Genomic DNA, 13382 nt, shown 5'->3' with positions numbered 1-13382 from the left:
AACGGCGTTAGTTAAAAACTGCATTATAATGGGTTTCATTCATTAAGCTATGTAACTGGAAGAGTTTGACAGTACAAGTGCGGACATAAGTAAACGGGGCACACTTTTCCGTTCAAATTAAAAGTACGCCTTCAGCACTGGAGATAAGAAAACAATATTTGTCCATGCAAAAGGGCACTGACGTCTACTACCGGTTCATACATACCACGACTGCCAGTTTCAATTATGCAAAGCGGGAAAAAGTTTAGAAGCAAATGGCGTGCTCCGTTTACTTTCGTCCGCAGGGGTACATTATGTTGCCACTGATGGGACTTTGTTCTTGAGAATAAATTTTTAAACGCATTGATCGCTTGACCAGCAGATTAACTCCGGCTGTAAGTAAAAGCCGTGCGACTACTTTCTCGCGGTTACAAATGCCGCTACGCGCTGACACTGGCTCGGGCTGTAGCTCTACATCTCGGTTAAGTTCAGTACACACTCAGAATTTAGTGCTCATCTGGCAAATACTGACTGCAAAATATTGCATACACTTTATCGCCGAGAAAATAGGCGCCTTTCGCTTCTTACAAAATACCTGTACGGTCACAAGGCCGCTGCTGAAAAATGCCGCCATCAAGGATGGTTCACAATTTGCGTGAGCCGAGATCACCAGTCACCACTGATGGTCTAGGAGAAATCAGCGGGGCGAAAATTCGCACTTCAAACTCTCATAGTCTTGATCACATGCTTTTCAACGTCAGCCTTGATCGTGCTGCAGATGTAAAGCAGCGCGAAAAAATGAGGACGATGAAGATGAAACACGTTCAGAAATAGCATGACAGATATAGGGTTGAGAAGGTCGTTTCTGCGTTTCTTCGTCATCCCAGTTTTAGTGCGCTGTTTTAAATTTTCATGATAAGCAACACATCTGCTGACAACAAGCTTTCGATTAAATTTAGTATCCACTCTTTCACTTTAGAGTTTGTCGGGAGTGACAGCGCGAGTACTGCAGCGCGGCCTGTGATCAGATCAAAGTAATGTTTTACACCAGCAACACATGGCTCGTGTGCCTGTATGCTTGTCACTATGGTCGGCTCTGCGCTTACGGAAGCGAGCTGGAAAGTTCCAGGCAGTATAACCTCGACGCAGAAGTGCTCTTCCGATTCAGCAAGCTATTAATGCAAAGATTGGCGTATCAGGAAGCACATGTCTGCTGTGCCGGCTCGTGCTCAGATGGTCCCAACAGCCGCGTCGGTCTTACCGGGTTCGTGCCGCATCGGCACCCGCAAGACGCGCAGTTCACGGCAACCCTAACTGGCTCTTTAGCTTGCGGTAAGTAAAAAAGAAAAAAGAAAGGCTCAGCCAGCTGAGGGCTCTCAGTCTGCGTATTCCAGGAAACCTGGCCAGTGAGAATGAGAAACATGTCAGCTGTAGCCTGCTTACTTTATTTGCAGCTTGAGGCAAGGGCGCTTTAAGTTATTATTTCTCTGAGAAGGACAGCTACAGTGACCCGAATATTTTTTTCTGAACAAAAGGTCTTATATATATGGGGCACTCCATCCTCACCGCCCCACTGCCCCAGCTTAGAGTTTCAAGCCTAGGAATAGGCAAGGTGCTTGGGATGTAATTTTAATAACTATAGCGTCCTGCTAGAAAGCTGAACGTTGTTCCTAGATAATGTGCAATGCGCCATAAAGTCTAGCTACGGGTTGCCAGAAAAAAGCGACTGCTTACCACCTGGTTGATTCACTGCACAAGTCGAGCCAAGTTAAGCCCCTGCTGTAGGCATATATGCCAAAACAGAAGTCATGTGTACACCATTTTAGGCATGTAGACCAAATAGGTGTAGACATGACTTCTGTGCGCACTATGTTGCATCTAGTCGGCGAGCCTATACCACAGCGCTGGGCGAGAGCTTCCAGCTCGCATGCGATTGAGCACAGCCAACGCCGTCGTATTGAGCTACTCTACTCGATCTCACTGCAAAAAAAGTTAAAAAAGCAGTAAAAAGACGAATTATATGATCGGAAAGCGTGGAGCCTCATGAATATGTTGCCATAGGCTTTATACTCATAGTATGAAGTGGGACCATGCGCACGGTATTGTAAAATAGCTTACGGCACAGCGGTGAAGAAAAGCTCATGATTGTAGCGAATAACTGATAAAGCAAAAAAAAAAAACGCTCACTGGGGAGCCATTTATAAAAGTATAAAAGGACCTTGGTACAGCACTTCATTATGTGTGCACTTGTGCCTTACTTCTCCATTCTTTTTTTTTTTTTTTGGAGTGTGTACGGTTCTGAAAAAGAGTAATTCAATGCTATAGTATGGTGGCAACGCAAAAAATGACACTAAGAAAGGGCCTTGTTTTCCACAAATTATCACTTTCTCACACCACAGACAGATTGTGTACAGTGCGTGCGCAGAGCTCGCTGGTGAAAGGCGATCGCATGTGTTTGTATGCAGAACACGTTTGCGCATGTGTAATGAGCTTGCGCACCCTTAGGCTGCACCATGCAAGCGCGCGCGCTTGTAATGATGCAGTCTTTCACAAGGAGCACATTCGACTTCGCAGGAAACTACGCGGCTCTGGGCGAGGCTCGAACCGATGCGGCTGCTCCACAAGGATCATCAACGCATCAGGTATCATATACTTCTGCTTAGACGCGGCTAAATTCAACCCGTAACAAGCCACTTATAAGTATAATAACGGTGCTGTGTACGAAATCAACTTCTTCATGCAGCCCCGTACCAAATAAATATAATTTGGGCGTATGCAACAATCCTGAGGTTTACACACGTGCCTATTTTTGCGCGCCTTCAGTAGGTCTACAAAAAAAAGCTGTAACAATGTTGCAGCTTTTTGTTTCGCTCAGACATGCCAACATGCTTCAATCCTGTAGTGTTGGTATGGCGTTTAAGGGAATGGTATTAATATGAGCGATGAAGAAAAAAACACCTTTAATTATGAGACAGTATAAAACAATTGTTGCGTGGAAGCAGATTTCGTACTAAGTCGCTAACATGTGCTCTGTATAATGCATATTCTTACACGTTTCTCTATTTTATTCGTATTTCACTCCATTTCCTCCCCAGTAAAACGCACTTCTTCGCGTTGTAATGCGAGAAATGCATAAGATTATGCTCTACATCGCACACACCACACGAGGAACTCAGTGGAGAGGAAGCTGGGTTTGTTTTGTGCACCCACGCTTGGGCACGAGCAGAACCCGAGCGAAAGCGATGCAATAAAGTTGCAAGAGCTCTTTAGTGCCTTGGTCACACTCGGCAGGTTTTGAGTGCCCCACGGGGATTTGAAGTGACTGAGCACCGTTATCTTGGGGCTTGTGGAATTATTTTTCTTGATTAATTTTCAGATAGCGCTTCATCGCCAAGGCTGTACGCTACCCTGTTGCACAGGAAACCGGTATGCGAGGGCACCCATCGGAAACGTGTAGAGAAGCCTCTGTTAAGCAGATTATACACCAAACGCACAAAACTAATAGACAGCCTCTTAAGGGGAACTCTCACCCTATAGCTCTTCAATGGCAGATTTTGAACCCGTCAGTAGGTTGAGCCGGACAAGACGCTGGCTTCCGGAATTCCACAAGACGGGGGAGAAACACGACGTAACACGGGCGTGACGTCGTGTTTTTCTTCTGTTTTGCGGTTACTTGCTTTTTGCGCTATCAAAATGCCCACTGATTTCCTGAAACGCTTAGTCGTTGATGACCAATGCACTTTTTGACAGTCTGTGATTACGATTGTTGGCATGGCGTTGCAACGATCAAAATTTACCATTGCTGGCTGGTTGTGCACTTTGCAACTCTGTGTTAAGGCTCAACCTCAAGGCCACAGTGAGCTACTTAAATTTACACATGCAATGTTAAAGCTGGTCGCATATGTGTGATGGCGTGTCGGTGTAATTTTAATGAATCTTTTGAAAGCAGTGTGAAATTTGCAAATGATCTGCTGGCTGACTGTCTGTACAGTAATGGAAGCATTTCAGGTTTGTCTTTGTGAAGGTTGTTGGTCATTAAACCTGGGAATGACCTGAACTTAGTTCATAAGTGGCCCGGTTGATGCAGATGAAAACCTGTGAATATCAATGAAGCGATGCATGGGATTCTATTCGTGGCTTGTTGCCAGTGGCCATGCCTATTTTTTTCTCTTGAGAGGTCGTGAGAAGCGGAAGTTAGATGAGAGCATTTTTCTACTCTCGCTGTACACAAGGAGGTGCTGTTTCTTTGCTTACATTTTTGTAGTCTTGTTTCGCTGTGCAAGTCTTTTTTTCCGGTCCATCTGCGTTTTTTTTCTCCTATTTGTTCTTGTTATACCCAAATGATGGTTTTACCCCTTGAAGCCTATAGACCTGGGAAAACGTGACGATATAAATATTTTGATAACGTTGCTGCCTTTTGAAGTTAGGGATGCCAGTCGACTCCTATACTGGGAAGAAATCTGACATGCTACGCTCTACCTTTGATCATCCGCCTCGCATTCGGGAGGTGCTAGGTTCGATCCCTGGTACCGCCGGCTACCCACCGGCTACCCACCGGCTACCTACCGGTTTTCAGTTGGTACAAGCTTTCCCCCGGCCGGCCTGGTGTTCGGCTCTTCTGTGGTGAAATGCTTGGGAAAGGGGTCATGGACCAAAAATGTTGCGCCGATGGGTCAGTGATTCGTTCCGCCATAGGACAATCATGAGACCGCCTCGTGCGACTGAAGCCCATTATGGGGCCCTTTTTTGATCACCAAAGCGGTGGCCTTGTGGTAGAGCATCCGCCTTGCAATCAAGAGGTACCAGGTTCGATTCCTGTTCCGCCGGATACCCACAGGTTTCCAATGTGTACAAGGTTTTCCTCGGCCTGCTGCTCGGCTCTTCTGAGGTGAAATGCTCGGGAAAGAGGTTATGCAAAAGACCCTGGGTCATGGACCAGACACCTGCTGCCAACGTCCGCCAAACATGGACGCACTAATTTGTCGAGCCACTAAGTAACTTGACGAGAGCTCGCGAGTAGATCTTCAAACCGCCAGAAAGCGTCGTTGTCCTGCAGACGTGCTTGCCGTCGTACAAGATGATTGGAACTGTAAATCGTGTGCGAGCTCGTGCACTGCGAGCCTACTCCATGTGACCTCGAAGCCTCTCAGTGCACACCTTGTGGGACTCACTCTCAGCAGTTTGATCGTCGGTACACCGCTGGAAAGCGCCAAAGACACGATTCTCTCGGGGTACGTGACGCTGACGGAACCTGGCGAACAGCAGCCCGCACATCTGTTTAATTCTGACAAACTCCCGCACCTTTTTGCGGTCGTTGGCAGTGCTGTCGTACACGTTTGCCTCTGCCTTTCTTGGCGATCCTATCTTGTCGGTTCCAAGACCAACAGCTAGAGCACACAAACTTGCTAACTTGGCTGCGACGCAATTTTTGCGCCACAGACCATTTATTAATTATTACAGACCATTATGTTACAAGAAAAAAAAAGGCACAATCTGCTTTTTAGTCATGGGGCTGCATCTGACCACTAACCACCAAGATCAAGCCACTGGAAAGCCACAAGTTAGCGGGGACAAGTAGCATTATGCTCTTCACCATAATGACTCGAAATAAAAGCAACCTAAGATACTTCTATTGGCTGGAAGTATTCCGCATCCGCAACACAGCAGGCACTGAGGTGCATGGCAGTATTCCCTTCTCAATATACCGTGTCCACAAACTGGGGTGCTGCGACATCGTGCACGAGGTTCAGACACATAATGAGGTTTTGCCGCACGAGGCGGACTTATGATTGTCTGATGGCAGAACGATTCATTGGTCCATCGGCACAACGTTTTTGGTCCATGACCCCTTTAACAAGCAGTTCACCCCAAAGAGCCGAGCACCAGGCTGGGAGAAAGCTTTGCCTATTGAAAACCGGTGGGTACCCGGTGGTACTGGGGATCAAACCTGGTACCTCCCGAATTCGAGGCGGATGCTCGACCACAAGGCCACTCGCCCAAAGGGAAGTTTTAATTAGGCTTCCGAAAGGCCGCCCGAGTGGGAACTCTTTCAGTCGTTATTGAGGTCACAATTTGCGTAAGGTGGACAGAACAGGCAGTATTCTAAGAATTAATATGAAATGTCGCTGTGCTAAGTAATGCCGAAAGTTGGGCGAGTTGGTAAACGTTCATGATGGAAAATAGCGCGAAAAAGTACACGAAATACGGAAGGAAGACACGTGTACTTTTTCGCGCTATTTTCCATCATGGCCGCTGTGCTAGCTTCGCCGACTTTCCCGCAGAGCCGTTGGCGAAAACTTGAACATGGTGAGCACGGTTTGTTTCACAATGATCGAATACGGACGAATTCGTTTCCGCCAATGGAATGCTCCCCTCAGAGCGGACGCGAGGAATGGTTAATGTATAGCCGTGACCCTCTGGCGGTCAAGGAGGTCTTAACCGCTGGCTTCGCCTCCAAAAGTTAAAATCTCGGATACTAAGAGCTTTGGGTTCCAAAAGCCCTGGACTCAGAGCGCTTAACTCATTAAGAGCTTCGTCTTTCGCGGCCGCCTGTGTAATTCGTAGGGCACTACTTAGGCTCCTTAGATAAAAAATTTCTAGACATTCAACCTCAGAGACAGATGAAATTTCGAAAGCATTTGGTAAGTTCTGCATGTCTTCAACGGTGTTTTGCGGAGTCTGAGCATTGAGAAAGGGCGATTTCCTTATTGTTCACCTGCGGTGCTACAGATCACACCGAGGAAGCGCGGAGACAGAAATGAGACAATCTAGTTGTGACTCTGTCGGTTTTCCCGCCTTGTGTCTGTGCTATGTGCTGCGTTACGATTGCAAATAACAGTGAAAAGGGTGCTGCCGATGACGGCTCTCAGTTTCCTTTGGGGGTGGCTGCTATTATGCACTTTGACAACGAAACTTTGGAAACAAAAGTTGAAGCCGATGAGGTCGAAGGTGACCACCGGAGCCGCCATATTATGCGTTCATATAAGCCACAGTAAATTAAAAAAAAAAGACTATTGCATGTATAATGTGCATATTTACTTGTAAATTTCTATTTTCCAAATGATCACGCGAAAACAGCGCACGAGGGTATTGACTCGTGTTTGCGTTTCGTATGCACTTCAAGCTTGAATGTTTCCTCGATGCTCCGTCTACATCTACTGACATCGGGACCGAATTCCATTGGTAAATTTCTTGTAGCGGCGCAAGACCGACGCAGTTTAGTAGGCGACTCTCGGTTCAGTGGCCTTTTCAATGTGCATGTAGCAAAACTATTAAGTGGAATTCACCTGTCAAAATCGCATAGGCATAAATATGTGCCGCGTGTGTTTACAGACATTGGTCTCTGTGCCGGACGCAGCCGACCTGAGCCGCCGTCCGAATGGCTTCCGAGAGAACACCCGCCACTCGCTGGCCTCGTCGTCAGAGAGTCCATCGCGTAGGTCTGCCCCCGAGGCTTTGGCTTCGGGGCACGACGGTAGCGAGAGTTCTAGTATCAACGACAGTGAGCACGTGGCGCTGGGCCTTCGGCTGCCGCGATGGACCCGGGACACGCTGTCCACTTCATCTGACAGCTCCTGCCTGGAGGACGACTCCTTCACGCGGATGGCCCTGGGCAGCGGCGCCAGCCGGCGACTGGCCGAGTCGCATGACTGGCGCCCCACTGAGCGAGACCGCGAACTGGGCCGCCGGGTGAGCTGCTACGGTGATTACGAGGACGATGTCTTCAACGATCCTTCGTCGACCTCCAGCCTAGAGGTATATATGGCACTGTCAATTGCGGCCATCACAATGCTGCCCATCCTTTTCAGTCACGGCACACATAAATGTGTACGCAATTTGTCTTGTTCAGAAGTGCAAGATGCCGGGCTAGTTGGTACTGCATAATGGAATAAAACAGCGCAAGGAACGGGACGAAACACGAAGGAAGGGAGACAAAGACACAGGCGCTGACTAACAACTGAAATTTTATTCCGAAGCAGGACACATATATAAGGTACAAAGAGAGGGGTGTGGCCAAATGCGATCCTGTGCAGGATCGCATTTGGCCACACCACTCTCTTGTGCCTTATATATGTGTCCTGCTTCGGAATAAAATTTCAGTTGTTAGTCAGCGCCTGTGTCTTTGTCTCCCTTCCTTCGTGTTTCGTCCCGTTCCTTGCGCTGTTTTATTTCATTATTCAATTTGTCTTGTGCCGGCTTCGGTTACTGTAGAAATATAATGTGCCACTTATGGCTGAAGTATTTTAAGGCGAAAACCTTGCTTGACTCACGAGTAGTGGGAGCAGAAATTTGGAGCAGAGAGCTGTGTCAAAAATAACACAATTTTGTATCGAAATTGTGATGCAGTCGATTTTTGTGCACTGTTCAGGGTGGCGTCGTACCGTTTTCAACTCCGGCGATTTTTCGACCGTACTGAATTAATTCAATTCAATTCAGTACGGTCGAAAAATCGCCGGATTAAATTAATGATTGATTGATATTGCTGAAGGCTTGGTCATCACGGTACGGAATTACATTGTTTACATTACGCAACCAATAATTTTAAACAAGCCAAAAACTTGAATCAAAATTGAAACTCCTGCGCGGGGCCAGGAGAGCAGTGCCTCGCGCGACGTCAGATGATGACGACATAGGCGTGCAGCCGCGCCGCACGCACCCGCTGCCGTTCTGCCGACGTGTGCGAACGTCAATCGCTGTCACGTATGGCACCATGTGAAACATATATTATGTGATGTCGGTGAGTCACCCTCGATGCCATCGGACAGGGACAGCTAGGGCTATAGTAAATCAAATGCAATTAAAAAAAAAAGAAATATTTGGCATGCATGGCCAACGAGGGCAGCACAATCCGAGCGATCTTGAATGCGGCTAAATTATTGCCGTATGACGCATCGATTCCCTAGAATTTTTAAGCCATTTATGCACTCACAAACCGGATACAAGTGGCCGGCTTATATGAGGGCGACCGATCGTTAGTACGAAATTCCATTTTTTTTTCTCAATATCGACCCTAAATCCACCTCGCTCCGAGTGAGATTACAAGGTTTGTTCGATTCGCCTGCACTACCTGAACTAGTTCACTTCGCGCTGCACTTCGCCATTCGTTCCAGCTGAGTGCAGCCTAGCACCCTCTGCACGACGGTATTCTTTTCACGCAAGTGCAGATGTCGTGCAGGCCTAGTTCAGCAAAACTCTGCACTTCCTCGACAGCAAGTGCTGATTTCGTGCAGAAGTTCAGCAGCAGATAGCAGCATGGCAGCAGACGACGCCGGCATACGCGTATAATCGATGTTGGATGGAGTGAGCACGTTACTGTTACCAGTGTCGCGCTACTCCTGCACTACTGAACTGGCGCTGCATGAGTGCACCACTTGCACGGCACTTGCTGTGCACTGCATGAACTAGTGTAGATCGTTCAGGGTGAATCGAACGGACCTATTGTCTACACAGCAATACCCCTGCCACATGGAAAATTTAGTGTAATTCCCACCGAATGGAATTAGTTCAATTTAATATCATTTTTCTACGCGCTGCTACACGACCAAAACTAATGCCTTTTGCAAATAATGGCATGGATAAAAATTGAACGTACACAAAATTTTATACGTCTTCTATAAAGCATCTTCGAGGCGAGGAGGAAAATAATCTCGAACCGGAGCGCGCAGTGGCGCTCAACCCGTGACGTCAGTGGAGGTGCGGCGGCGTTGGCGACAGCAGTCAGAAAGCCAGAACCGTCTGCATTGGATGCGCAGCGCTTGCTGCGTTTTCGGGCATAATTCCCGATATTTCTGCAAGCTGTGGTGCGGTTGATTCCGCCACGAGGCACAAAAAACAAAATCGCACTTGTTTTAACACGTTTCTTACGGTCGGATAAATATGAGAGCGAAGGGCAGCGGCACTGAGCGCGACAAGTAGAACTCGGTGACTGATTACCTTCGCGGCTAACGTGCGTTGCACTTCTGCACTGCAACTAGATGAGTTCGTTTGCAACCCTAAATTGTCGTGATTACTTTTCGGCGGCATGACGAAGAGCGCAATAACAATAAACGCCTGCAGCTCGTGCCCGTTTTGATATACAATCAAGTCATAAGAAGTTTAAACGCGATATTCCGTGTGCGTATGATCCCGCAGGGAAGCTGCACTAGTTCCATTTACCTGCAGTATTGTTCGTTCATATATTCACAGAGAAAAATACACAAAAGCTGCTGCGAACGTAACTGCAATTACCTTGAGCGGTCACTCCAGCGCGATATTGCCGATATAACAGGCCCACAGACTTAATTGTAAAGTAGCTTTTATTTGTTTTTACTTTCGCGAGTTTCGAGTGACTCTTCATCACTGGTTCTATTGTTACATCGTTATGATCCGGGCAGTCCCGCAGCGTTTTTCTCATAGTCTTAAATTTTTTTTTTTGAAGGTCATTAGGATCCTGACGAACGTACGAATTAAATATCCACATACAACCTAGCTCTGGTCGAGCAGGATATTTAAGTATATGTGGTACATGGAGTTTAATGTCCCAAAGTGGAATTGGCTATGAGGGGTGTAAAATAATCATAATAGATGACGCGAATTCGAATAAAAATTTCCAAGTATATTCAAAAGCATCAACAGATCGCACAAATTTCGCTGCAAGCGATCGTGGAGAATGTTAATTTGCATCTGCACTCATGCGAGAAAAAAATGAGAGCATTCTCACAGACCTTCATGTATATATATCAACCTGCGAATGGCTTTTGCTACGTATGTAAGATGAAACAGACGTCAAACGTCTTTTTTATCGAGCAGGCGAAAACAAGTTGGCAGCGCACTATGCGAACATGTTACAATTACTAAAAGATTGAGTTCTCATTAAATATGAAATTCTGTGACTTAAGTTGGCGGTACAGTGAAGTAGAAATGTTATTTCTAGTTCACTATATACAGTTGCCGATAATAATGTGCCTTAAGTGAAAGTGCTTGAAGCAGCTAGAAAGGCGCGCAGTCAAAAGAGCCGGCATTTGAAAGCACACTTCCAGTCAATCACATCGTTGTCTTCCTTGCATGCGCTAGGAATATGCCCGGGAGTTGAGCAATGTTGACTATTAGTCTTTCTTGTACATTGCGCTTTCTCGTTTTAATTTAACTTAATCACTCACTGCAGTCGCCTACACACCGTAGCCGCGCACTGTTGAGGCCACGGATAAGGAGGCCAATGCAGCGCTTTTCGCTAGGTAATTCCAGCAGTAATCGGCTGATATCGTACTGAAATACTCTCCAAGCATAAACCAAACTACTTCTACGCAGAAGCGAAGCTTACGCTTCAGAATATTCGCACGCGCGAACTGATTTTGAAGGCAGCGTCGCTTGGCGCAGTATAGGCACACTGCGCTTTTGCCATGGTTAGTTTTTCCTTCCTCGATGGCTTTTGCCTACACCCCATGTCGCTGCCGACCGCAGCGCCACCTTTATTTACAAACATGATGCTTTCGGGCGTGGGGACGCGGTGATATAAAAAAAAAAGGGGGGGGGGGGGGGGCATTCTGCGGAGAAAGCACACGCGTTGCGCAGTATTTCGCATAAAAAGTGCCTTAAATAGCCGAAAAGTGTCCAAGCTGGTCAGCTGATGCGAGCTATGCGCCATCCTTACAGCCTTTTTTATATTCTCTACGCTTTTTACACACCCCATCCCTGTTCTTTCTACTTTTCACCCCTTTCTTCCTTCCTTCAACTGATCGTTCCTTTTCCGCCGACCGCAGTTTAGCTAAGAGGTTCCGCGGCTAGCAAATAAATATTTTCCTTTACTCTGTTGTTCGAATTAAAAAGAAATTAACAACCAAAATGTGATGAGATTAACAGAAGGAAAAAGATTAACAGCGGTGGTATGCACGTGTGTCGCTCTACGCTGTTCCAGTTGCAACTATTTCAATCGGGCATTCCTCTGAATTTCAAGCCCCAATCTAAAGTGTTTCGTTTTGGCAGCCTTTTGTGCGAGTTTCGAACACTGTGTTTGTAGAGAAGGGAGAGGAAAAACTGAATGTCAGTGCAACAACGGCAGCCTTTGGGCAACAAGCGGGTGATAATGATTGCGGCAAATATTTACGAGACGCCGCCTAGGAAAGAAACATTATTTCGATGCAGGCATTTGATGTTTATGAAAGTATGAAAGAACATGTCCCACTTGCATACAACGACGTCTAATCAATTCGTTGTCAACTTAATATTTAGTGAAACAGCACTTCACTTATATATATACCTTGAGAGTGTATATATACCTACGAACCTTGAGAGTGTTCACCAGCGCCGCCCTCAGCCATAGCGGCGGACGTGGAACGTCCTTTGTTACCGCCAGCGTCACGTAGAACGTGATCAAGAGCGAGGGCGAAAGCTGTGCTAGAACCCTCTTACGCTACCTATGGCTTCAAGACTGCCAGAACCTCGTGAACACTGCGTGAACACTCTCAGACTGCGTGAACACTCTCAAGGTTCGTATACAGACAACATAAATACCCAAGCAAGTAGCAGGGGGGACAGCGGCCGATGTTGCTCAGTTGGAAGAGCACCGGACGCGATATTCGGAGGTCGTGGGGTCGGTCCCCACCATCGGCACGTTGTTTTTTCTTCTACTTTGTGTTTAATTATCTTTCCCCTAAACAGATTACATTACTAATTTCTGTGATTATCCAAGCAAATATTAAAAAAAAGAAGACAAAGTACTATCCCCAACGCTTTCCTTGGCCTCGCCGACTGTTGGCTTCTTTCCTTCATATATATATATATATATATATATATATATATATATATATATATATATATATATATATAAATATATATATATATATATATATATATATATATATATATATATATATATATATATATATATATATATATATATATATATATGTGTGAAGAAAAGAAGCCAACAGTCGGCGAGGCCAAGGAAAACGTTGGGGATGGTACTTTATGTCTTTTTTTTAATGTTTACTTGGATAATCACAGTAATTAGTAATGTAATCTGTTTAGGGGAAAGATAATTAGACAGAAAGTAGAAGAAAAAACAACGTGCCGATGGTGGGATCCGAATATATATATATGAAGGAAAGAAGCCAACAGTCGGCGAGGCCAAGGAAAGCGTTGGGGATGGTATGTTTATGTCATTTTTTTTATTTTTTTATTTTTTTTTAATGTTTACTTCGATAACCACAGAAATTAGAATGTAATCTGTTTAGGGGAAAGATAATTAGACACAAAGTAGAAGAAAAAACAACGTGCCGATGGTGGGATCCGAACCCACGACCTCCGAATAACGCGTCCGGTGCTCTACCAACTGAGCTACATCGGCCGCTGTCCCCCCTGCTACTTTCGTGGGTATTTATGTTGTCTGTATACGAACCTTGAGAGTGTTCACCAGCGCCACCCTC

General features: G+C 46.1%; 1 protein-coding gene across 1 annotated transcript in view; it reads left to right on the top strand.

The window, feature by feature from the left end:
• The window catches only part of LOC146203113 (uncharacterized), a 128203-nt gene that overhangs the window by 59355 nt on the left and 55466 nt on the right, over positions 1–13382 (top strand). The window contains 2 exon segments of the mRNA XM_084588531.1: positions 2554–2621; positions 7312–7734. Coding sequence (XP_084444657.1) covers positions 2554–2621; positions 7312–7734 — 491 coding nt within the window.

The sequence above is a fragment of the Amblyomma maculatum genome, chromosome 1 (assembly GCF_055883805.1).
Source record: "Amblyomma maculatum isolate TAMU_Amacu chromosome 1, ASM5588380v1, whole genome shotgun sequence".
Classification (NCBI taxonomy): Eukaryota; Metazoa; Arthropoda; class Arachnida; order Ixodida; family Ixodidae; genus Amblyomma; species Amblyomma maculatum.
This window is presented reverse-complemented; position numbering and strand designations above follow the sequence as displayed.